At 42.9% G+C, this 23314-nt stretch overlaps 1 protein-coding gene across 9 annotated transcripts in view; it reads right to left on the bottom strand.

Annotated features, from left to right (window-relative positions):
* RREB1 (ras responsive element binding protein 1) overlaps positions 1-23314 on the bottom strand; it is a 122443-nt gene that overhangs the window by 73774 nt on the left and 25355 nt on the right. For 2 of the 9 annotated variants that reach the window (XM_041475388.1, XM_041475389.1), the window contains exon 2: positions 3128-3497. The exons of 5 other annotated variants lie outside the window; for them this stretch is intronic. In XM_041475388.1, the coding sequence (XP_041331322.1) occupies positions 3128-3158 (31 nt within the window). In that variant the 5' untranslated portion in view covers positions 3159-3497. 2 more of the 9 variants (XM_041475391.1, XM_041475390.1) reach the window with 2 other exon arrangements.

Here is a 23314-nt window from a genome sequence, read left to right as displayed (position 1 = left end):
CGGAGCCAGCACTCGAGGTGAAGGTTTAAAGCAAATCTTGGGACGGAGAAACAAGCAAACATTTCACCCCCTCACACTTGCTCTTCACATGTAGCCAGAGCTGCGTGTGTGTGCAGGACGGGTTCAGCAGGGATTAGAGGCAGGATGAATCACACTGAGGAAGACACAGAAAATCTCCTGTGCTAGTGCCCTGCTTCTTGTGCACTGCTCTAGTTGGAATTCTCTTCCTCCAAGATGAGTATTTGAAGAGTTTCACAGAGGAACTGAATGCACAGGCAATTTTACAAAAATCATTCTGAAAATAGGATAAGCTAGAGACCAGGAAAAAACTCTTGGAGTAGCTATGTCCCACATGGTGTTTCACCACTCTAACTGCATCCATATGCTAGCAAACACAAGCAAGCCCAAGGGGGAGAGCATCAGTTTGCTTATTGCAGAGCTCTCAACTCACGCTTTGCAGCCCAATCACACTGTCTTTGCAGGAGATGCCAGTGCACTCTCTGCTTGGAGCAATGTACCAGGTATCTTGCCAAAACATTTTGTGCTTCACAAGATAACACAGCAAAATGAGAAAAGAAAAAGTAGAAATTACAGGGATTTAAACCCATTTCCTTGTGGTAGTGTTGTCAACCACCAAGATTTTATCATGAGCCTGTAAAATCTGATGGTGCTACATTACTGCAAAAAATCTCAAATTTTTAAAGTCAAAATTCTAGTTTTTTGATTTCTGGAAAAAGGACAAACACATTACATGCTCAGCAAAATAAAAAAAGCAAACTGAAGCAAACAGATTAATTTTAAAGCCTCAAGAATTTAAGGAAAACCATGATCGCAAATGCTCAACCTGTAACTTTTTAACATACAGGGACAGCAAGACAGTTTCCCTTCTCTATGCAGTACATTTTGTATTTTGGAAAATATACCTTCCAAAACTAAAATGACTTTTTTAAAGAAAGAAAAAAATTGCAATTTCTCAGCATGTTTCTAACATTTTATTTAAAAGCCAACACAGCTGCACTTTAATGTTACTTAAAGATGGAAACCTACATCAAATTACCAAACTTGTTTTAAGCAGATTCAACATGCAAATATTTTGAAGATAGAATGATTCAAGAGTTTGAAGCTCTTCTCACTGCTCTTTTCCAGGGAGCATGACTTGCTGACAGGATTAACTACTGCCAGGCTCACGAAGCTGGGAGACAGCTGCCACATGGCAGCCATTTATTACAAAGCTCCACTCCTCTAAAGTTAGGAAAGAGGCAGACTGTTTCATCTGTGTTATCAGCAGGGTTCCTCTGCCCCACAGGCTTTAGTGACTAGGCTTTTTCCAAACAAACACCTCCTTTTCTCCCCCACCTTGTTAACATCATATCTTCCTGTATTCTGTTTCTGGTCAGCACAGAAACGATTCCCCCTATCACATCCTCCAAACAACAACAACAACAATCTATAACCAAGATAACTTTAAAAGTTCAGAAACACAAATCATATCTCTACCCCCTTCCCTCGAAATACAGTTTTAAATTAGAGAGCTTTAGCTTGAGATTTTCAGAGGGGAAAGCATAGGCCACAGGGAGGGAAGAGAGAGAGAGAGAGAGAGATGCTGGAGCAAAGAGACTCAGAAGCATGCTGTACAGCCCTCCCTCTCCCATCCATGCTAGGAGACACTTGTAATGTCAGCCTCCAGCTGCAATATCCCAAGGGCTTACACAGCTTTTTCATGAGCAAGATAACTGGTAGCACTCCTTCTGAGACTGTATCTCCACACCAAGCAGACTCTGCAAGCTCACAAGCCAAAGCCAACATCTGCCCCCCACCGTAAGAGGCACAAGCAGATCTCAAATCAACCAACTCCTACAGTATGCTAAGGACCAGGAACAGATATAAACCAGCTACATAATCTCCATGTGATATCAAGCACAGACAACCATCAGTTGACATTGTCCTGATACTGTGAGCCAGAATTGAAAGATACAAACTAGCAGTTTTAATTTTACAGGGGGTTATTCCAGGTATGTATTTGCCACAGATGCCAAAGTACCAAAGATCACTCAGATTGAGGTTCATTCCTTTGTCCAGGAGAAGGAGAAATCCAGCTTTCAGAAAAACAGCTCTCTCCCACCACCTATGAACAAGGTGCCACAACTTTTGTGAGCACACTCACTGGTTTACACCAGCTGGCCAGTAGCCTTTGGGCTTATTTGCAGAGCTCTAAATTCTGAAATACCAAGTTTCTTTCTTGGTTTAGTTAAGTAAATTAATTACAGCAATAGATAGTGCTGGCAAGACCCTCCAAATTGAGATTCACATAGGAAAGCCACTTGGAAAATTTTAAACAGCAGAGCTGCTTGCTAGTGGTACTGTTCAGTATGAGTTCTCTTTCTATTTTGAAGTAGACACAGTGCAAGTAACCTGTGGGAGGTGCTTCCAGCACACTGACAAAATGAAACAGCATCTGCTCATCAAAATGAATGTGCAACACACATGCAAAGAAAGGGCATAGAGATCTTGTTCATCAATTTCTTATGGAATTCAGAAGTCCCTCAGCTTTATCAGAGAGTACAAGAAGCCTTCTCAGGAACAACAGATCTCTATCTGACCTGAAAAAAAAAAGTGTTTTCGAAACAAGAACTGAATACACACATACACAAATCCCCCTTCATCCACAACCATATCCAGCTGCTGATTTTCCGAGTTCCTTGTAGTATAGTCTATGCTCTGGGACTTTAAAAGCCTAGCAGGCATTTCTAAAGGATTTTACAAAGTACACTGGCCTGGCCTTGTAAAAGCTCATGAGGAATCCATGAAGGTCATCGTGCAGCTTAGACAGTCTGCAAACAGCATAATCCACGTGCTGGTGAGGTAAGAAATGACCAAAGTCGGGCGGATAGGCCTGAAGACTTCTGCAAGGAATGTTTCCTCCAACAATGCTGTAAACCCTGGAGGAAATGCCTGCTGATCTTCAAAGCCCTTCAGTAGGAACAGCCTTAAGTTTCCTGAACATGAGCATTCTAGTTGCAAGGCCACAATCCTCTTAAGGCATACAGAGAAAAACATAAAAACAAAGGAAACAAAAAAAATTTAAATCCACTAAGGTTAATAACTGCAAATAACCAGCAGGACTGACCCTCTACTTTGCAACGAGCTGTCGGATCCATCCAGCAAAGTTTTGATGTTCCTCGGCACAAGAGCCACACGGATCAAGCAGCAGCTTACAATCTCTGCAGCTTTCCTTTTTCTATTCCAGGCAGTCCTCCACACGTGCAGACTCCTGGACCGCAATACTCAGTTGTTCGGACTACGAGGGGATGCTACAGCTGTGGCTGCACAGGGTGTCCACCGTAACTATATCAAGGCCCCTGCAGTGTGCTGCACTGCCAGCAGAATTTTAGGTACAGCCTTCAGTTGCCTGACGGGTTTCACAGGCGACCATGAGTAAAGGGGACTCTGGACACCTGCACACTGCAAAGAATTGCAGGAAGTTTATTTCAGGAACGCTGGGGAAAAAAAAAAAAAAAGAACAGACAAAATTGTGAACAGGTTTCTTCAGTAAGTGAAGTTTCAACTTGCTATTCCTCCAGCCAAAAATGTCTGCTGCTAGTCCAAAACCACCCTCTCCTTCCAAAAAACCAATTCTACTACTAGTACTTCACACTTTTCCATTAAACAGATGATACAGATAATTCTTGAAACAATTCACATATGAAAAGGGAAATTAATTTCCTTCTGCTGACTCCATTGATAAATATTTAATAAAAACATCAGCCTAAAACAAACTTTTATGAAGTATGTATAGGTTAAATACAATTCTGGGTAAAGTAGTAGTTGCAAAAATAGAAAAATGAACAAACAGCAACAAAAAGTGATCAAGTGACCTGTGCACCCACCCCAATTTCTGCAGGAGGACAGCAAGAGTTTGCCAGTGGAAACTTGACTAATCACTTTCAAATATGAACATATAGCACATTGAAATATCATAATCAGACCTATGATACTGAAAGTCACACTTCTTTTGAGGAGTGATGCTTCCACATTTACATTTTCTCAGGCATATAAACACACATACCCATACTGCCACCTTCTTTTAATTCAATGCATGAAATGACCTTGCTTTCAAGTTTTAAGCCAGTACACACTATAACAATATTTTTATTTACATCAATCTTCCTGAGGTCACTTAGAATATACTCTACAACCAGAAGTGAAGAAAACCTGAATTATTTTTAAAGAACCACAAAATTAAAAAAAAAAACTTGATATTATTCATTGATGAGGTTACAACTCTTTCAAGGAACAAACTGTTATTTCTACCCAACTGACAGATTCAATCCTCCAAATTTCACACAAAAATCATGCTCATTCAGAGCAAAAGTAAAGGACAAAGAAACCTCAACACGAGAACTCATATTTTCACTCAGATGCTAAATAGCAGGAGCTGTTTTCCACTTGCAATTCAAACACTATTGTTTTGTAGTAAGCTTTATATGCCTCATGGAACTCAACCATTCAATATAAAAAGATACAAGAGAAGAATTCAGGCAATCAATATCCATCTCAACCTGTACAGCAGACAAGCATGTATTATGAATGAGTTAAAACAGGAAACTGAAAGGAGAATGCAAGCAAAACCACTAGTTAAATTAATTATTTTTTACTGTAAGGTGAAAAACTTTTCTTAATCTACCCACTCATTTCACACACAGTAACGTGCAACTATCATTCTACTAAAAATTAGAAGAGAGTCACCAGCAGATTTGTTTCACTCATTTCTTCATGTGAACTTCAAATGGGGTTTCTGAAGCTAAAAGATTTTGACATCCCTATCTAATAACAGCTAAAGACAGAAACTGGACCTTTCCCTATCTGTTAGGGTCTGGCACGCCATGGGGGCTACGAAGATGGACACTTTCATATGCAGAAACATGTTCAGTGTTTTCACACCAAACTTGAAACAATATTCAACATAAATTTGACCTAAAAAATATGAGAGCTTACAGATTCAAAAGATTCTCAATAAATACACCCCTTTAAACTTCCTAAAATCTCCAAACATGGACAATTTTTGATGTAACAAGGTCTTTAAAACAGCAGTAAGCATGCTCCCTGAAGGGTGGGGTAATTGGAAGGGTTATCACACCTCTGGGGGAAGTCACAGGCTCTATCTTGGCAGTGTTTCATCCCTTCATATACCCAGGGGACTGATTAGTTCATGATAAGCAATTAGGCACCCCAGGGAGGACGGTTAACCGTCTTACCAAAACAAAAAGGCTGCACAAATGTAAGTCTCATTAGATTAAAGAAACACTATCTGCAGAACAGCAAATTTGTGTTTATTCCCTTCTACTGGAACTTGCAAGTACTACATTTTGCCTACATATGGCACACACAGATCTCAGAAATCCCAAATTTGAGCACGTACTTGCTGCTAAATTGGTAACAAATGCTCTGAAGCATTTTCTTTCCCAAGACACTAGTGCTGTGATGCAGGAAAAAAGGAGGAGGGACAGAGGGGAGGAATACAGCAAATACTGATTAGGAGATTTGAACTAGCAATCTCATTCAATTAAATTCTCTTCCTCATTGTTAAAATAGTTCCTAACCAAGGAGCTGCAGATTGAGGGACCTGGAAAGGCTGTAAATGGCTGAATGCTGATTGAATTTTAGAATGAGACCCCCAAGTCAGCAGCAGACCCACCATTACATGCCTGGTCCTAAAAAAATGTTCTGGGAAGCTCCTGCCTGCTGTGGGGCCTGTGGTGAGGCACCTATGCATATCAGTCCTACCCATGTTAAATCTTTATCTCTGATGAAGCAGAGGGACAAATTCATCTTTTGTCTGCCAACTGATGTAAAAGCTCCAACACACCCCAATAGGACTGTTCCTGACTTAAATCAGGCTTAATGAATTTCAAAGTACTTCGATGGCTTAAAATATGAAGGAATGCTTTTCAATAAGGCGACCCCCTGTCCTTTTCTGTTCTTTTATCTTTTTTTAACAGTTTGCCATCCAGTGATAGGAGGGAACCCCAGCTGCATAGCCTGAGCTTTTATCTTCTGCTGACCATGCAACAACACAAAGCTCAGTGCTGGATTTCCTGCTGCTTGCCGAAAGGGGCTGTTCAGCTTGTTTAAATATTACTTGCCTTGGGAGCCTTGGAGTTGTGCCCAAGCACTGTACTGTATCTTCCCAGCATCCATTTCAGCACGCACTTTAAAGGTCTTCAGGTTCCATGTACTATGCTCCCTCTCTGCTACGGGAGAAGCCTCACAACTCCAGAAAAGACAAGAAACCCCATTCAGCTCCTCCCTCTCTCCCCATTTTCCCCACTAATCCCTCTGCCTCATTCCATCACACAGGTAACAGAAGTCCCTGTTGATCCCAAAAACATGCAAACACATTTAGTCCTGTAAACTGAACCAACTGCAACCAAGGTAAAATACATTTTGGTACAAAAGGCTATGTCTAGGAAGAAATCAGGTGCCATGTATCCTGTACAGCAAGGTACCAGTGTGCAGTGAGTAAGCAACCAAGAAAGTACAGCAGCAAAAGTGGATTGAGTACAGCAGCCTCCTGCCATACTGAAGTTATAGTCTCCACCGTGGATTTTAGGAATAAAGTATCTTTAAACACAACCTTCTCTGAATTTGCAAACTTAACATTAAGGTACTTTCCTTTCCTGTTCAGAGTGGTGATGAAAAAATCCCATGGTTTTCACAAAACCAGAAAGGATATTCCAGCCTTTAGGAATTCTTTCAGAAGCCATCCTATTCACAATTACCATGCCAACGGGAGTCTGAAGTCTGGTTACAAGGTCAGGAGGAGATAACCTTGGCCAATAGAAATGATTTGAATCAGCCCAAAGGCAGCGCCAGGCCACCCATTAAGCAGCCCAGCAGGCCTCACCGTTAACCTGTGTGCAGGCGGAAACAGCTGATAGGAATGGAGAAGCAGGAGGTAAAAATCCAGATTCACAATCTATCCATGACAGCTGTGGACACAGCCATTCGAATCAGGAAAACTTTGGTAAATACTGACTGTGAGAACTGTCCTGTAAGATGTCTCTCATTTTCCATGGCAGCTGGGATGCAGAAATACATGCACCCCCACAAGCTGATGTAGGATTGCAGGAAACTCAAGGCTAGAAGTGAAAACCTGCTTTTAGTCCGTTCTGCTTTGCCTCAGCCTGCAGCGTACAGACTGATTTAACCTGATGTAAGCCACAGCTGTCATTCAGAAGGACAGACTACCAGTCCTCACTTTACCCCTACAGCTCTGGCCACGTGTTCTCCCTCCGGCCTCATGCCAGTTCTAGAGTTTGAACAACCACATGGTGATCCAGGATCATGGAACAGATCTGAATTGAGATTTGCGTTTGTTTGTGTTTGGTTTTTGTTTGTACTTAAAAATGCACATACATACAGTTTCATCAACAGTCTTCACACATGGGAGCTGAGACATAGTCAAATTACACCCTCTATTTGAGTGAGGGATGAGAGACCTGAGCAAGAATGTTGTCGGTAACTCTACTCCTGCGGTGCTGCAGTACCGGGGAAAGATGAAAAGATGTAGTGGAACGAACCCACAACCGGCTCCATCTCCAGACTCCCTCCTCCCGCTCCCCCTTCGCTCCCTCGTCTCCAACTCAGAGGTCACTTGCAGCAGCTCTGCCATAAAAACATTTAAAAATATACCTGAAGTTCAGTTTTCTGATTAAACCCAGTGAAAATAAGTTCACAATAAAATAAATTACCACAATTAAAATGTCTCTACTGCACCTCTCCCATGGCATCCCTGGATGAGGAGAGCAAGAGCAGTCTTAGGCAATGAGCTAGTACTTCTCTGCTTACCTATCCAATTTTTCCTACATCAAGGACTGGGTGTAACTTTTGCACAGTGCTAAGCACAAAACAAACACAACTTAAAATATCCACCTCCCTTCCCGCACATGGCTGAACTAAGCCTAATTTTAAAACTCATTTGTTTGTTTGTAAACTTTTGTCAATGACCCTTTCCCCATGCACAAGACAAAATTCACCCCCTCCAATACCACTCATGCTTCATTAAATCAGTAACAATGCTGAAACAGCCTGCCACATGTACCAACCACAGCTCCAGAGCCACTAGCAAGCAGGGCAAGCAGCTCACCTGGAGTGCCCAGATACTTTAGAAACAATATTTACAAACCTTGGGCCCTTGGATTTAACATACAGCACAGTGGGAATGGTACACATGCTTCCACAGGGGCAGCTCACCTCCTAGAGAGATTGGTATTTATTGTAAAATGCATCACCTTAAGGGGATAGGATGGGACAGAAGTAGAGAAAAGAAACCAAAGCTGCAGAGGGACAGGACGTGTTGCCCTGAGCATGTCCTCAGGCACTGCTAGCTCACATTGCTGGCACCATCTGATCTCTCAAAGCTAAACATGGAATGTAGGTAGCAAGTCATAACGCTGTGCAGGCCTGGAGACGTGACCCATCAGCTGTTTCTGCATTATAATTATTGCACTGGGGCACAGCAGGACCAAAAGTTTGCCTGGGCAGATTTCTGCAAAGTTCTGGCTTGTTAGAAATGACAAGAAAGGTCACATGCTGCTTTCAGATTTGTGAACAGAGCCACTTTTCTGCAGGACTGACATTCCCTGTTTAAAATCCTCAGTCTGCAAGAAAAGTGGAAGGCCCAGAACTGTTTAATGTTATTCAAAACTGCATTAAGAAGTGAGATTGTACAGAACTGTGATCTCTCTCACTCCTCTTCATAAGACAGACAGGAGTTTCTCACGGATGCAGTGAAGCAGCACTCCTGAATCACCATTCTCTGTGTTTCTCAGCTGGTCTTGGTCATTTCCCCTTCAGGCCACTTCTACTCCCAGGCTTTCTCTCACTCTCTTTTTATTTTTAAAGTTTCTGCTACTAATAAAAAAATTATTGCAATACCATCATTTCCTTGTATTACCATATTCTCTAGTGAACTGATTAATTCTCAGAGTGATCCTGACCCTCAGCTCCCACTGGGCCTCAAATGATGCAAAAGGCTTCTTTCAGATTCTCCTCCATTTTATTTTTGTCCCAACATGCACAGAGTACAAGTACAGGACTCAGTTTTGCAACTCTGGACTTAAAATGCAAATATCTTCATGTTTAGCAAATCTGATTGTTTCTATAACATGCTTGGAATTAAGCAAAGCTCAAAGAGTACAAGTCAGTAAGGAAATTATTTCATCCAGTTCAACACATTGTACTGTCCAGGCTTTGCTCTGTAAGTAAACTTTAAATTATTAAGAGCCCAGTTTTGTCAGGCAGTGACATAAAGTTTAGTGCAACAGGTCAGTGGAGAACCCATCAACAAAACCTGTAGAAGGACGAAAAAAGCAGTAGGCTTTTTTTTTTTTTTTTTTTTTTACACAACCGCAGCATTTCTGTTACACAGAACAGAGCAGACACTGTAAATCTGGGTAGCACAGCCCCTTTCCAAATGACTGCCTTTAGGAGATTGGCAGACTGGAGGGATGCTTTCAAGGAGGCCACTTTCAGCTACATCAAGCTTCCTGTTTGACATGAGGACTCACCCTGCCCTCCCACCTATCCCTCAACCAAATAAAAGAAAAATCTTAGCACTTTCAGTGTATTTCCAAGATGCACTCAAAGCAAAATCACTGTGAGGGCCAAACACTACAGGGATATTGCCCAAACTTCTAAGGTGCTATTTTCTGCAAGAGCAGAGAGGTGCTGGGATGTCAGGTGGTTAATGGGGACATGGACACAAGGAAGACATCAGTAAGTGATGAGCAAGTCTGTAGGTCAGAAAAGCGCTCTTGAGGCTTAGACCAAAAGCTCTGCTAGCACAAGAAGAGCACCCAACTCTAAGAAACCATTTTCTATCTTACTCTCCCCATCCCCTCCCTGATACCCTTCTCCCTACTGCAATTCAGAACAGCAAGGCAAGTCATGTCTGACCATGCATCAGAAGAATTGGCTAACACAATACTACCCAGCATGAACAAAAACCACCAATGAACCCTGCTAGAGGTTAACTGCAAATTTTTGCTTTACTGATGGTATTACACTCCCTGGTCTTTGCACACACACTGCCCTCTTAGAAACACCAAATCTGCTCAAACCCAGACTTAAAAATACATGCACAGATATTCTACACATCTGCTTCCACCTGGTGGATTACCAGAGATGGAGACTGCAGCATTTTTTAAACAAACGTGTAAATCCACCTCTAAAATTAGTTGCATGGTAATTCTGTGGGCTAGTGGAGAGGGGCAGAGAGGTTGGGCTCAGGGGCAAGGGAGAAGTTGGCAAGAAATGGAATAAGAATCACTAAACTGTTTAAACCATTATTAAATTCATTTTTTTCCCCTCTTGGAAAACAACCAAAAGAGGGATTTTCTTTCAATTTGAGGAGTTGTTTAAAACAGAAGAGGACAGAGCTGTTCAATATTGCTCTGGGGTGCTAAACATGAATAACTAACTTCAATCAAATGTCTTGTTAAAGAACTGAAAATTCTCTTTCCACAGTCCCCCTTTCCTTATTCCATAATCAAGGAAAAAAATATCTATTATACATATACCTGGTATATAATCAAAGCAAAACCATAAAGTAATTTATTGCTAGCCATAACTACAGAAAGCAGGGGTTCTTTTAACACTTTAGCAAAGCAAATGAGAAATGACAGGGAGTATCCTGAGAAACTCTCTGTTGCAAATTCTTTCAGGTCTGGTTTCTAAAAATTTCCTTGCTATGATACCTGCAAATGCAGTAACTTCCAGTTCCATTTTCATGCACGTATTTTTAAATATAGCAGCAGCCTTTGCCCTGTATATCAGGGATATTTAATTCTCTGTGGCCAAGGTTTGCAGGAAAGCTGACTGGAGATCCTGCAGGTGTGGCACATTTCTTTTTTGCTCTAAATACTTCTGACTGGAAGCAAAGGTAAGTATTACTCCAGCCCCAATCAGTTTCCCTCTTGCACCCACAGCAGCTTAGCAAGATACAGTCAACAGGCTACTGCAAATTACACTTAAGGGCTCATTGCAAATCAAGGCCTCAGTCTTGCTAATGAACTGATACTAATAGGTTCATTCTATGGAGCAGAACCATTAGCTTCAGTAGTGGTACCTGAATCAGGAAATTTGTTTACATCACATGCACAGCTATTTACAATCTTCTGGGCCCTTGTTTTTATTTAGGAGACCAGTGGTGTTTGGCAAGGAGTGCAAATCTTGTCCGACAACTTTTAAGCCACCCTTACTCCACATGGAGCAGAAGTGCCTACAGAGTAAAGCACATTCACAAGAACAGTGTTTTCATATTACACTAATCCCTCAGCCAGGAATTCTATACCTATACCTGTACATCACAGGTGCAAGAGAAACAATCACACATTCCCCACATATGTTTTGCACCTGAAAGAGTGGACCAATACAGAAATATATGCACAAGATCACTAAAGTGCTTACTCAAGATGTGGGACTAGGTTACCAAGTTCAGTCTTTACAGAGCTGAAATTACCTACTCTGCAAGCAAGACAGATATGCTTGCTCTGCAAGCAAGACAGACATCCAGAGGATGCTTGGCTTCCACTGGATCATGCACAGCCCCTTTTACTTCTGAATTACAAAAGCCATTAGGACCAGACCATACTGGAGAAATCACCATTGCCATTATCAGCAATGATAACAAAAAACTTATTTAATTGATGCTACAATTCCAATCTCCTACCCACCTTGTCTTTCTCAAATCTCAATGCCCCAGCATTACAGCTTTGAGAACTTGAAGAAAAGGTCAATGTTTTCCCCTTTTGTTAGGGATTCAACGTTTGCAGTAGGTTTTTTTCTATTTTCTATCAAAAAGGGGGACATGAAAGCAATTCGAAGCCTGGAGTCACTTTTCCGTCATCTTCATTCTCAGAAATGGCTGAAGAAATTTTTTTTTACTACTTACTTTTCTTTCAAAAGCAAATGTGGCCTGAAGCTAAACACCTGACATGCAGTGTTTAAGCACAAATGGTTAAAGCTCTGTAGAGCCACATGCAAGAGAAAACAGGGGCAGTAATAAAGCTGCCTGGTGATCTCCAATTGGAAATCCTCCTGGCAGCCCAGATTCTTTTATGCAGAGCAACTTACTGACATCCCCTCTCCATTCCTCTCCCTGATGACTCTCTCATTACACCTGGAAATTTTGAAAGCTGACTAAGCTCCTTGAAAACTAGTCTGGTTAGCCCCAGTCACCCCCGCTCCAAAATGGTGAAAGCAGACAGTGTGATATCTCAGCAGATGAGGTCTGAGACTAAACCGGTGGAATTGGCAGCAAATATTAAAGGTACCTTCTTTTTCTCCAGTTCAGTTGCTGTCATGGACCCTCATTCTAAAAGTCAAGAGAGATTTTCAATGCATTTCTGGGCTTGCTGACTTTAAGCCCACAGGATAAACTCCACTTGAGATTGTTCACAACTCAGAAAATGTTTGGAGAAAGGAAGCAGAAAAAAGCTGAAATTCTCTCACAGTCACATAAGCCCAAGAGCCACAGCCTTAACATTGCCAGTTTCCCATCTCAGTAAGTGTCTTGCAATACTTGTTTTTGTAATCATTTTCCATGCTGTCTACACAAAAAAAGTACCTTGGAAGCCAGAATAACTACATTCCTCAAGCATGGACCCTTTCCAGACTCACCCCAAACCTTTCTGTGCTTAAGGTCCTATACACACATGAACACACAGCTCCTTTACAGGCCCAGCAGTTAATTCACCTTCAAGTCGCCCTAATTTTGAGGCTGAACACTTCCTAAGCTTGTGTATTCCTGATGGCTGTCTGAGGGAAGGCAGGCTGCCTCCTGCTTCCTCTGCATTCCCGGCTGGCAGGACAGGACTGCAGCGCGGCCTACCCGTGCTGCTGTGCCCCAACCACGCCGCTGTGTCCCCGTGCACACGGGGGCCATCACGGCCACCACTGCGTATGCAGATCCCTTCTTCCCGACACATTCAGTGACAAACTGCCTGCTTTCCAGTTTTTCCTTTTTCAACTCTTTTCTTTTTTAGGACAAAGACACCTCCTCACCCTCATTTCCTCATCACCTCCACTCAGAAAGCCGGAGGCTCGCTGATCCCATGGTACATGGCAAGGCCTTTGAATGAGTGTCTGCTGTCTGGTCTGCAACCAGCCTAGGTAATGTTCAGACAGGGCACACATCACAAACTCTCTTCCAGAAACTTTAAAATCCAAAATGCAAATGCTCGACCTATCACCTTGAGTTCTGTCAGGCAATAAAAACACTAATACGAGAAGTCACAGTAGGAGAAGTCTCTGGCTACCTGCCTGGGGTCTGATGACTGCAGGTCAGTCCTCGAGAGGAAAGGATGTGATCCGGCCACCACTGGTGGTTGCTTCCTTCAGATCCTCCAGCAGATCCTGCTCTAGGGACCAGGCCCTGTGTTCAGCCCTCCTGGGCTCCTACATTTCTTGGGCGTAACAAACAGTAATGGCAGAACACCACTAAGAGCCACCCCAGCTCAACAGTGACTATGTCCTCTTATCACCCTGCCGTGATGCCACAGACATCCTGGGGCTCAACACCACCAACTCAGAAGTACATCCTCTCTGACTACATCAAAACAAACCCCGTTTTGGAAAGGTTTTTAAGAACAAAAAGTCACAGTCTTAATTTTTGTGCAAGGAACAAGCCCTGCAACACCTGCTTTGTGTGCTTCAGGCCCTGAAAGCCGGCAGAAACAGCTGAAGGATGGAGGGAGAAGGAAGATTTTTGTGATGAATCCTCTTTTCAGGAAGTTTTAGAAATAACTGTACAATCACACAGACAATGCATTGCTCAAATAAGGATGTAAACTCAGAATGGGAACTATTTAAAAAATCACTACGGCTCTAGGTTTTATATTTATTTACGGTTTTGACTGCAAAGGATAAATGGTCTCCTGCAATAGAAAATTACTTTTCAACTTCAATATATTATAATTAACACAGGAATTGGTACATTTACATCTTTCCTATGCATTTGTATCATAGACTCAATGGCACAAACAAAGGATGCCTACCTGTAAGGTTCATAACCACACCTCTGCATTAAAATGATTACTAAGCAGTCTAACAAAAGGGTGTTTAGTTTTAGTGCACCCTGATTCTGTTTCACTCAGCCCATTTGCAATCTATAACACTGGTATCACTCAACTGATATTTACTGATATTTGAAGACAAAGGGACCCATGTTTCTCCCTCAATCAAATTTAATAAATTCACAAAAGTCGAAACAAAACAAGTCAAAAGACAGAAGAATCAGGCCTTTGGGATGCTGTACTACTGTCTCCAGTGTGGCCAATTTTGATGAGCTTGTTGAAGCACAGCCTTTAGCCAAGTGCTTTTTCATACAAACATCCACAGCTCAGAGACGATTAATCACCATTTATTACTCACCTTCTGGCAACACCCACTCTAAGCTAGGCACCATCCAGACACATTAAGACAGACAGCACCAGTCTGAAGGCTTTGTGGTAAAAGAAAGACATTTCTGAGACCCGATCCTGACGCAGAGATATCTACAGACCCCCGTGGTACTCAGCACAGCTGCTGGATCTGCCACAAAAAAGGTGCTCGCAGGAACGCTTAATCACAAATACCAATCTCTCAAAAAGGGACAAGGTGCGTATGAAATACATTGGCTATACCTACTTTTCAGTACCTGTCAACAGCTACTGGTGTACAAGTAAGCCTCGTGAAAGGATTTGGCTGAAGAAATAGGGTGAATCTTCATCGATTTATCTATCAGAGCCCCTCACTTGGTTACAGGAAAGTAGTTATTCTGTTCTTCTGCAGCATTAGTAACTTCTCAAACAAAGAAGCCTGATTGAGGCAGACAGTGAGGGGCTTATCAGCTTAGGAAATGGGAAGGATGGTCCAATTAACTGCCAAGCAGTCAGACATAATTCACTCTGACCAGACCAATGAGAGACGAGTCCCAGAAATGCATGTCCTGTCCATTTACGTAACACCCAAACATTCCCCCCTGCAAAGGCTTCCCTTCTGGAAGCACTGCCTAAGTAAGGAGCAAGCCTCTAGAGGAAAATCTACCTGTATGGCCCTGCATCTGATTAAGCAACCATCTCAGTGGTACAGGAGGCATTGCTAGTCACTACACTGCTGAACTCAGACACTTACAGGCATCACCAAGCAGACAGCCAGAATGCCCTGTTCAAGGTTATCTGGGGTCCACACCACTGCGCTGTCTTCTCACACATCAACAAACAGGACAAGATGGAGAAGGCACAAAAAGGAAAAACCCCACCCTGGTGTAGGTAGGAAGGCCTCATATCATTCTCCCGAGCTACTTCTGCCTAGCACAGAAACAGGCAGATGTTATGGAAGGAATTTCACAATGTTAAAAACAAACAAACAAAAGAACCTGAAGGCAAACTGTGTGTGAGACCTGATGAGCTGTGAATCCAGCCACAGTGCTGCTCTTCGGGTCCCCTGCAATGCTTAGTACCCTGCTAGCACAGGGTAAACAGAAAGAAGGCCAAGAGAAAGAGTTAAGGGGAGAAATTCTACAAAAGAATGAAAAGAGAGAGTTCTCAGTCAACCAAAGCTTTAACCTGGGATCCATAACCTAGGATGAAGCAAGCATTTAAAGCTGACAGAAGAGAAAAAAGAAAAAAAAAAAAAAAAAAAAAAACCAAAAAAAAACCCAACATGTCCCCAAAACACTGATTCGTAAACACAAACATCTGATGTTTAGGGGAAGCGTGGAACCTTTATTCTGCAAAAAAATGCACATGTGGGATCTGGTCCATCCTTTGAAAAGTTACCTTGTTTTGTGTAATCCTCTCCGTTTTTTTAAGTGTCAGACTTAAGACTGCCACAGTGAGAAAAACATGCCATGAGCAGGAGAGTAAAAAAACCGAGCTGTGTGGAGTATTTATGTTACATATGGCAACATCCTATTTGTCAGGCAGTTACCAGGAGCTAAGGAATCTGTGTGGTACCAGCAAATTCGCCTTGCAGCAGGGTGTTAGAGCAAGCACAAAACAGACTATATATGGTATGTTTACTGAATGATTAGGCATAAACATGTTACAGAAGAAATGATGTCTTGTATTAGATGCTGGGCTTCCTGCTGCAAGGCAAACCATCCTGCTCAAAAAGCAGTCTCACGTATTCCTCATATGCTTCTGGCTGACGGTGCCAGTGAAACCTCTAGAAAACAGGAACAGGTTATGTGGCAAGTAATGATTAACTATGCGGAGGATCAGCCCTCTAAGCTCCACCCGGCAGCATTCCCTGTCTCCTTGCTGCTCTTCCTCCCCCCGCTACTTTTCGGCTGGGACTGTTTGCAGGGCGAGCCGGCGGAGGGGATGAAGGCACTCACAGGCACATGCCGCACCGAGCGCTGCCTCTGCCACAGGATGACGGGCACGGACAAGTGCACCCTCTCTTTCTTAAGAGAAAGAGCAGGCGAGCGAGCGCTGCAACCATCCGCCTGCCCCATGTCCAAACCCAGCTGGCACAGGACTATTTCATAACGGGGAGGAGGGGGGAATATCCTGAAAGGGTAGAGGGAGGAGGGTGTACTGAAGATGCCTTAAAGCACAGAAGAAGGTTCATATCTGGCTTCTGCGTCCTGCCTAACCTGTTTTGTGGCATGTTCCGGTTAACTCTCCTTTTGGTCGAGGTTGTTCGTTGTTTTTCTTTTGGCATCCAAAGTCAAGCTGCAGCCCCTTCTCTCCTCTGACTCCTTTCACGCTCCATCACACTCCAGTACAAACATGGGCACACGGAATGGAGATGCCAGAAAACAAAACGCTGAGTTCATCACAGACTGAAACTGGATGCAGAGTTTCTTTACTGGAGGGAACTGGATCTTTCTTGTCAACTCACCGGGACCATCAGCCCTCAGGTGCCAGACTTCTCACCTTCATCACTGCTTTTTGACATTAGCAACTCATCAAAAAAACTTAAAACTATACAAAGCGGTAAGGGGGTGGGAAAACAAAGGGAAAAAAGTCCCAAACCTCAAAACACACACCTGGAAGACTGCATACCACACAAATCTAACCAGAGCCCAGTGCAGGAGCAGCAGCAATGATCACAGCACCAGGACATACCATCACCACCACAGCAGATTTATGCCTTCACTGTGTACAGTATTCACAGCATTAATGAACTGCCCAAAAATCAGAAATAAACCTACTAACCAACAAAAGCATCGAGTCCAAACAGTGCTGGGTGGTTTTTGACGGGGTTAAGCAGTCAGTAACCAGTGACAAGAACTTGGTGGTGGTTCAGTAGCCATTTTAAGCAGCAGATACATTAATCATGGGAATGCAGTAACAAAAGAACCAGAAGCAAAAGCACACTTCAGGAAGGAGGACCCCTAAAAGCTCAGCAGCACACACATACCCCTCTGTCAAGTGCAAAATAAACTTAGAGAAGCCAGCAAAGAAGAAAGATTATTCCATGACCTCCAGAGCACAGCAAATCCCTCAGAGCAATGAGTGTGAGGCATCAGAAACTTCCTGGTTTCCAGGCCGTTGTTTCACATGTTTTCTGGGGAGTTTGCATGCTGTGGGAAAGATTCCCAAGTACACTGAAAGCAAGCCTGAAACAACCCCTTCCACTCCCACAGCAAGTATGCAGTCCATAAAAGATTAAAATGTTGGAAACATATGCTTGAGCAAATATTCCTCTTTAAAAAAAAAAAACAAAAAACACATCAACCATTTAGCAGTTGATGCATTTATCAAAATATTTTGCCATCCCTTTTTTAAGACAGCAAGGTGGGGGGCAGGGAGATGGAGCAAGTGAGCAAGAGCGTATGAGACACATGCAGTCTGTAACCTGAACACTGTTTTACAGATATATTTACTATCCTGCTTTTCTTTGGGGGCTTTTCAGGCCAGGGTGGCTTGTCTCTGTGCTATATGCCAGCCAGCTCATAACAAATGAGCAATCACAGAGTAAGCAGATCTGGCTCCTTCTCTGAATCTACTGGGATGCTGAGGCATGAAGATGGGCCTGAAAAAACTGTTTGATTACGAGCCTGATCAACTCCTTTGGTCAAGCGAGTGCCTGAAGTCTAGTACAATTATTAACTGTGCTGTCACATGAAAGAGAACAAGCTTCCCCCTCCCACCCTCATCCCACGGGTAACATTATGTGGGCAGTAAATATATGAAGGAACATGGTGAGGCTGGGGGGGTATGTGTAGAAACCTCCACAGAAAGGCTTCATTTTATTATTTCTTTTTGGTGGACAAATTATGGACATTACAGGCAAGCCTGACTGATGCCCAGACACGTTTGGGTACCCAAAGGAGAGGAGTGAAGTGGGGAATCCTAATCTCTACTCAGTGCTGCCTTCATTAAAGAGGGAAAATCATAGGTGTTTCCAATTTTCCCCATTTCTCAAAGACCATGATGATGGAGCTTGGAAAGTATTTTTACAAAAGCACAAATGAGTAATTTCTAAACTGGTGGGCTTGCCTTTTGAGGTGTTCTTGTTTGTTGGAGGGGATTCACCAGGTATCAGAGAAGAGAGATGGGAAAAAGAGAGCACAGTGCTTCTAAAGAGAAACTCCTGGCATTGAGACAAATGAGGCAGGCAGTGTTGACTAAAACCCTAAGCTGTGATTCAGCTGTTGGGACCAGAGTCTCATGGAACCTCCCTGCCTTACAGCTTGCGCTCATGTAACTAAGAATGGAGATGGCACTTTCCAAAAGCTGCTTTCCAGGACCAAGAGGGAAACGACAGAGACAGAGCATTCCATCAGCACGGTACCCAACTAACCCCCAACTCATGCACATCTCAGACTGCCAGAGGGCTGCTGTGGCACTATTTTAGCTGTGAACCAAACATCACAGGTGTGCACGTGCCGCAGAAACCTGAGCTCAGAAATCCCAGCTGGGATGGAAGCTGGCGGATGTGCAGCCCCTCCGGCCTCCCCCGACACATCCTGGCCCAGCACAGCAGCCCCTCCTATACAGCATTTCAGCTGAAAACAGTAAATTCTGCTGACCTTAGAAGGGGAGTAAGCAGGGCAGATGGTGAGAAAGAGCATCAGATTTGGTATAAGATGACATTTCCTAGACATAATTAAAAATATGAAGCTCAGCACATCTTTAAGTGGTTCCATCTATACAGTCGCAAGCCCTGTGACACTGAACAAGAAAAGGTGGTGGTGGGGGAAATAAACAGCAGGTTGACGACAAACAATAAAACATAAATGAGCATATCCTCTTTCAAAGTGCTACATGTAATTTCTGTTAAGTTATAATTGAGTATGTTCCCAACAAAACAACTACATTTGTAATAGTATACCATACATCCATTTTATAAAATATTTTAAAATATGCTTTTGCCTTGGCCTGCCTACACAAAATAATGAAGAAATATCACTCATCAAGAGCTCCCTAAGAAAAATAAGCCTTAAAATAGCACGATACACTCACTGAGTAACACATATTTCTGCAAAACTCCTGTTCTTTATATATTTTGCATCTGAAAACTGCAAGTCTCACACACGCACACACAAAAGACAGACAGACTGCTGCTGTGGACAAAATGGTGCCATTTAATACAAAAATCTGGTTTATGCATAGCCTGGCTGTAGTGCATGCTGGGCCCAAGCAGAGTGGGATGCAGCCAGTTATATCAAACAGTTGTGCCCTCAGCAACAAATGGTGCTTTCATAAAACTGGAAAAGCCTCTGTCTAGGGGATTGCAGCTCTGCAAAGGAAACAATCGCTTGCTGACATTTCTGAGGGAGGGTATGGCCAAAAGATGTTGAGGGGGAGAAGTATGATCTACAGAAAAGTTATGTTCAGAAGAAATACCAAAATGTAAGGGAAGAAAACCCAGATCTACCACTGAGCTCCCTTTGCAGAGCTTCCATTAGCTAGTCTCTAACAAAAGAGCAAGGCCACCTGAAAAGACATGTGGTTGGAAAACACTTGGCCAGTCAAGAGTACAGAAGTAAAAGAAGAAAAGAAAAAGCTTTCTTGTAGAATGCTGGCCCACGAAGAAGCGACAGCCATCATGCAGGCTGCAGTACACAAAGCTGCATGTGACAGGCAGTTTCTCACAAGTTTCTTACCCTTGCCTTTATTAGCCATGCCACCTCCACATTGGTAACTAAAAGCCAACATCTGGTGCTAGCTAAATGTCACCACAGACAATCCCTTTAATAAAAATTTAAAGAGTCTGAATCCCAACAAGGAAATCATTAGTGCTTTAAATTTAAGACCCTATGTGAGTGTTTCAAGACTGGAAAAAATCCTGGCTTTTAAGCTGCCCAGAACAGTGACTTCAGTGCACACTAAGCCCCTCATCCAGGCCCCCTGCCACCTCACTCTGGGGATGTTCAATTCACAGCTTCTGGCTGATGTGTAGCCCATCTGGACAGCTCAGCTGGCCAGCACCCTGTGCTGGGAAGCCCAAACAGGTCTATGGATGTCCAGGTCTTGCTCCAGGATGCGAGCATGCTGTTCAGTCTGCCCTTGGCCGAGGGAGCTCTGGCTCCTGAAGCTGAAATGCCAGACACTGCAATCAGCCCCAAACACACCTGACATCTCTGAAAGCAAATCTGACCTGTCCCTAAGATGCACGAGACACCCATGCAAGTTTGTGCAAAAGTGCTCCCTTTAGAGCCAAGCAGTTAAACAGCATGGCTTATTAATGAATACCTGTCGCCTGCTCCATTCTACTGAGCTAAGTAATAAAGCAAAAAAACCCCACATCACACACCATAACTGAAATTCAGTGGGAGAGTCAGTGGCAGCTCCTATAAGACACCAAAAGAATTAAGTCACACCTGCACATTGACAGGAAATAAGAAACAACCCTCCCCAAGCACTCCTGGGTGCCCTGAGGCTGTGCACCCTATTTCCTCCTGGCACTCATGCAGCACAGAGATTCTCACATTTTGCCCAATAGAAGTTTTCTCCTAAAAACTTATCCCAACAGTTTGGGAGAACTGACACTGTCTTCCACAGCCAAGACAAGCCCAGGTGAAGGAGAGACAACAGAAATTTTGTGGCTGACAGAATGAGTCCCTCTGCATTATCAAGAGAGTGTGTGTTTTAAGACATTATTAATAGAGCCCCTCTGACACTGAAGCCTTTGCAAGGGTATCTAAAAAGGGGATGCATATAACTCTTCCTATCCCCAGTGCACCTAACAGTCTTCTGAGAGCCCATGATGAAACCATTTCAGAGGTGAACAGGACTGTGGTCCCACAGACTGACAGTAAAAGTATTTTTCCACTGAGGTTTAAAAAAACCCAAGCAAGCAAGCAAGCAAGCAAGCAAGCAAAAAAAAGCCAAAACAGGATGAGTGGTTCTTCAAGAGATACCCAGCCATTCCTGGACCTCAGTGCCAGAAGCAGCCAAATCCTGCAGGTCCACTGGAGTCGAGGAATAAACACTGGGAGCATGCAAGGCAAGCTACAGTGGTAAGAACTGAGCCATAGCTATTGAGGTACTGGAGAATGAACAGTAATGCTTCTGCTTACCAGCTGTGCACTGCAAATGACTGCTTTTGCAAGAAAGCTTGGGCTGCAGTTACATAAATAATTTCAATAGAACTGTATAAAAAGCCACTTAATTAATGCTGGTTATCAGCTGGAGACCTACAGCAAACACAAAACTGCAAAAGCTTTTACAGATGCATCAAAACAATCTAAAAACTGTCTGACTTTTACTCGTTGGTCACTTTCCAGGCAAGGCAAAAGTCTACACATACATGTAACGTTTTGTGTATGCTTCCATTAAACCTGCCCTCTGCATTCTAGAATTCAAGCGGCACACATTATTTGGTTTCCCTACACAGGCTTTACAAAGGCTTCTAATACAACACATGATCAACTTACTAGGAAATTGTTTGTTAGTTTTAAATTTGGAGAAGGCAACAAAAACACCTGGGAAACTGTGCGGGAACATCAACAGAGTTAAAAAGAAAATTACATCCCAGCCTCCTGAAAAACTTTAATATAAAGCTCTTTAGGAAGTCTGTGAATAAAGGATGAGCAAAGATGTACTCCATTTGAGAAATGTCCTTTCTTTGAAAATGGAATCACAGAATACAAGTCTCCACATCACCTTGCAAAAGAAAAAGGAAAAAAATATCCTGCCTGAAATGTGTCACTTTTTTGCTGCTGTTTACTTTGTTTGTTTGTAGTGGTTTTGTAAAATCCCACAAATATTTCAGACTGAAACCACAGTCCATATTTTATACTTAGATGAACTATGGCATCTTTCAAGAAGCTGCAATGGCAAGACTACATGTAAAGCTCTCCCTCTGCCTGCCCTGGGACCTTGCAGCCATTGCAGCAGGAAGAACATGGGCCACCACTGCAGCCCCACTGGTGACCCTCCTCCATGCGCTGGCCCAGCCACCCCACAGCTCAGCTCCAGCAGGATGCCAGAGTGAGTCCTTGCACCTTCCATGATAAGGGATGGTTTTGAGCAGGATGGCTAATATCTGTAGGTAAAAATTAAAACCAATAAAAAAGTCTCTTCCTTTCTTTCTTTTACTTCCCATGTGATCCAGGTGGAACAAACAGGATGGAATTTGCCTCTCATGCTGATGCTTCCAGTATCAGCCCTGATTTGAATCAATATAAAACGCAGTAGGGAAAGGAGCCTGAAGGTTTCTAATCGGGTGTGTTGAACACCATGACCTCCTCACACCCCCGCCCCACAAATGCTTAACTGCTGAAAGAAATTCCTCTTGTTTCCTGCACTGAATCATCTGTGTCACCACAAAGATGAGATTTTTAACTGTGTGCACACGTTTCTGATTTGAGGGGCATGCAGTGTAGGGTGTTTCTCAAACTACTGTCAGACTAGCCACACACGGTTTGGATTTCTTCTGTGTTTGATGCATCATTTAACTAAATCTGTGTTTTTCCAATGAGGTACAACCTCTCAGTGATGCTGTTTTCTAAGAAATACATAGGTGAATGCTGCTGCTTCTTTTGCGAAGTATTGTTTGAATGGAGCTAGGAGGGACAGGATATGCTGATTTGCACAATTAAAAATAACTTACAATTTGAACTGCAGCATGAGATGCTTCAACAAATTTCATTAGGGCAGATTACATGCTCTTTTCAAAATGCTTTTTTTCCAGACCGCAACGTAAAATCATTTCATTAATTTAGCCACAATTACCTCATTTTCCTTGCTAAGCTGATCAACTATTTTTTAATCACTACAGCAATCCATTCTGCAGAAAAGTTAGTAGCACTGTAGCCCTCAAATGCAATAAAGAAACATCCAAGTCACCCAAGAGAAAGAAAGATGAGGCA

Source organism: Pyrgilauda ruficollis, unplaced genomic scaffold (assembly GCF_017590135.1).
Source record: "Pyrgilauda ruficollis isolate IOZ18807 unplaced genomic scaffold, ASM1759013v1 scaffold35, whole genome shotgun sequence".
Taxonomy (NCBI): Eukaryota; Metazoa; Chordata; class Aves; order Passeriformes; family Passeridae; genus Pyrgilauda; species Pyrgilauda ruficollis.
Note: the sequence above shows the minus strand (reverse complement) of the source record. Positions and strands in the feature narration are given on the sequence as shown.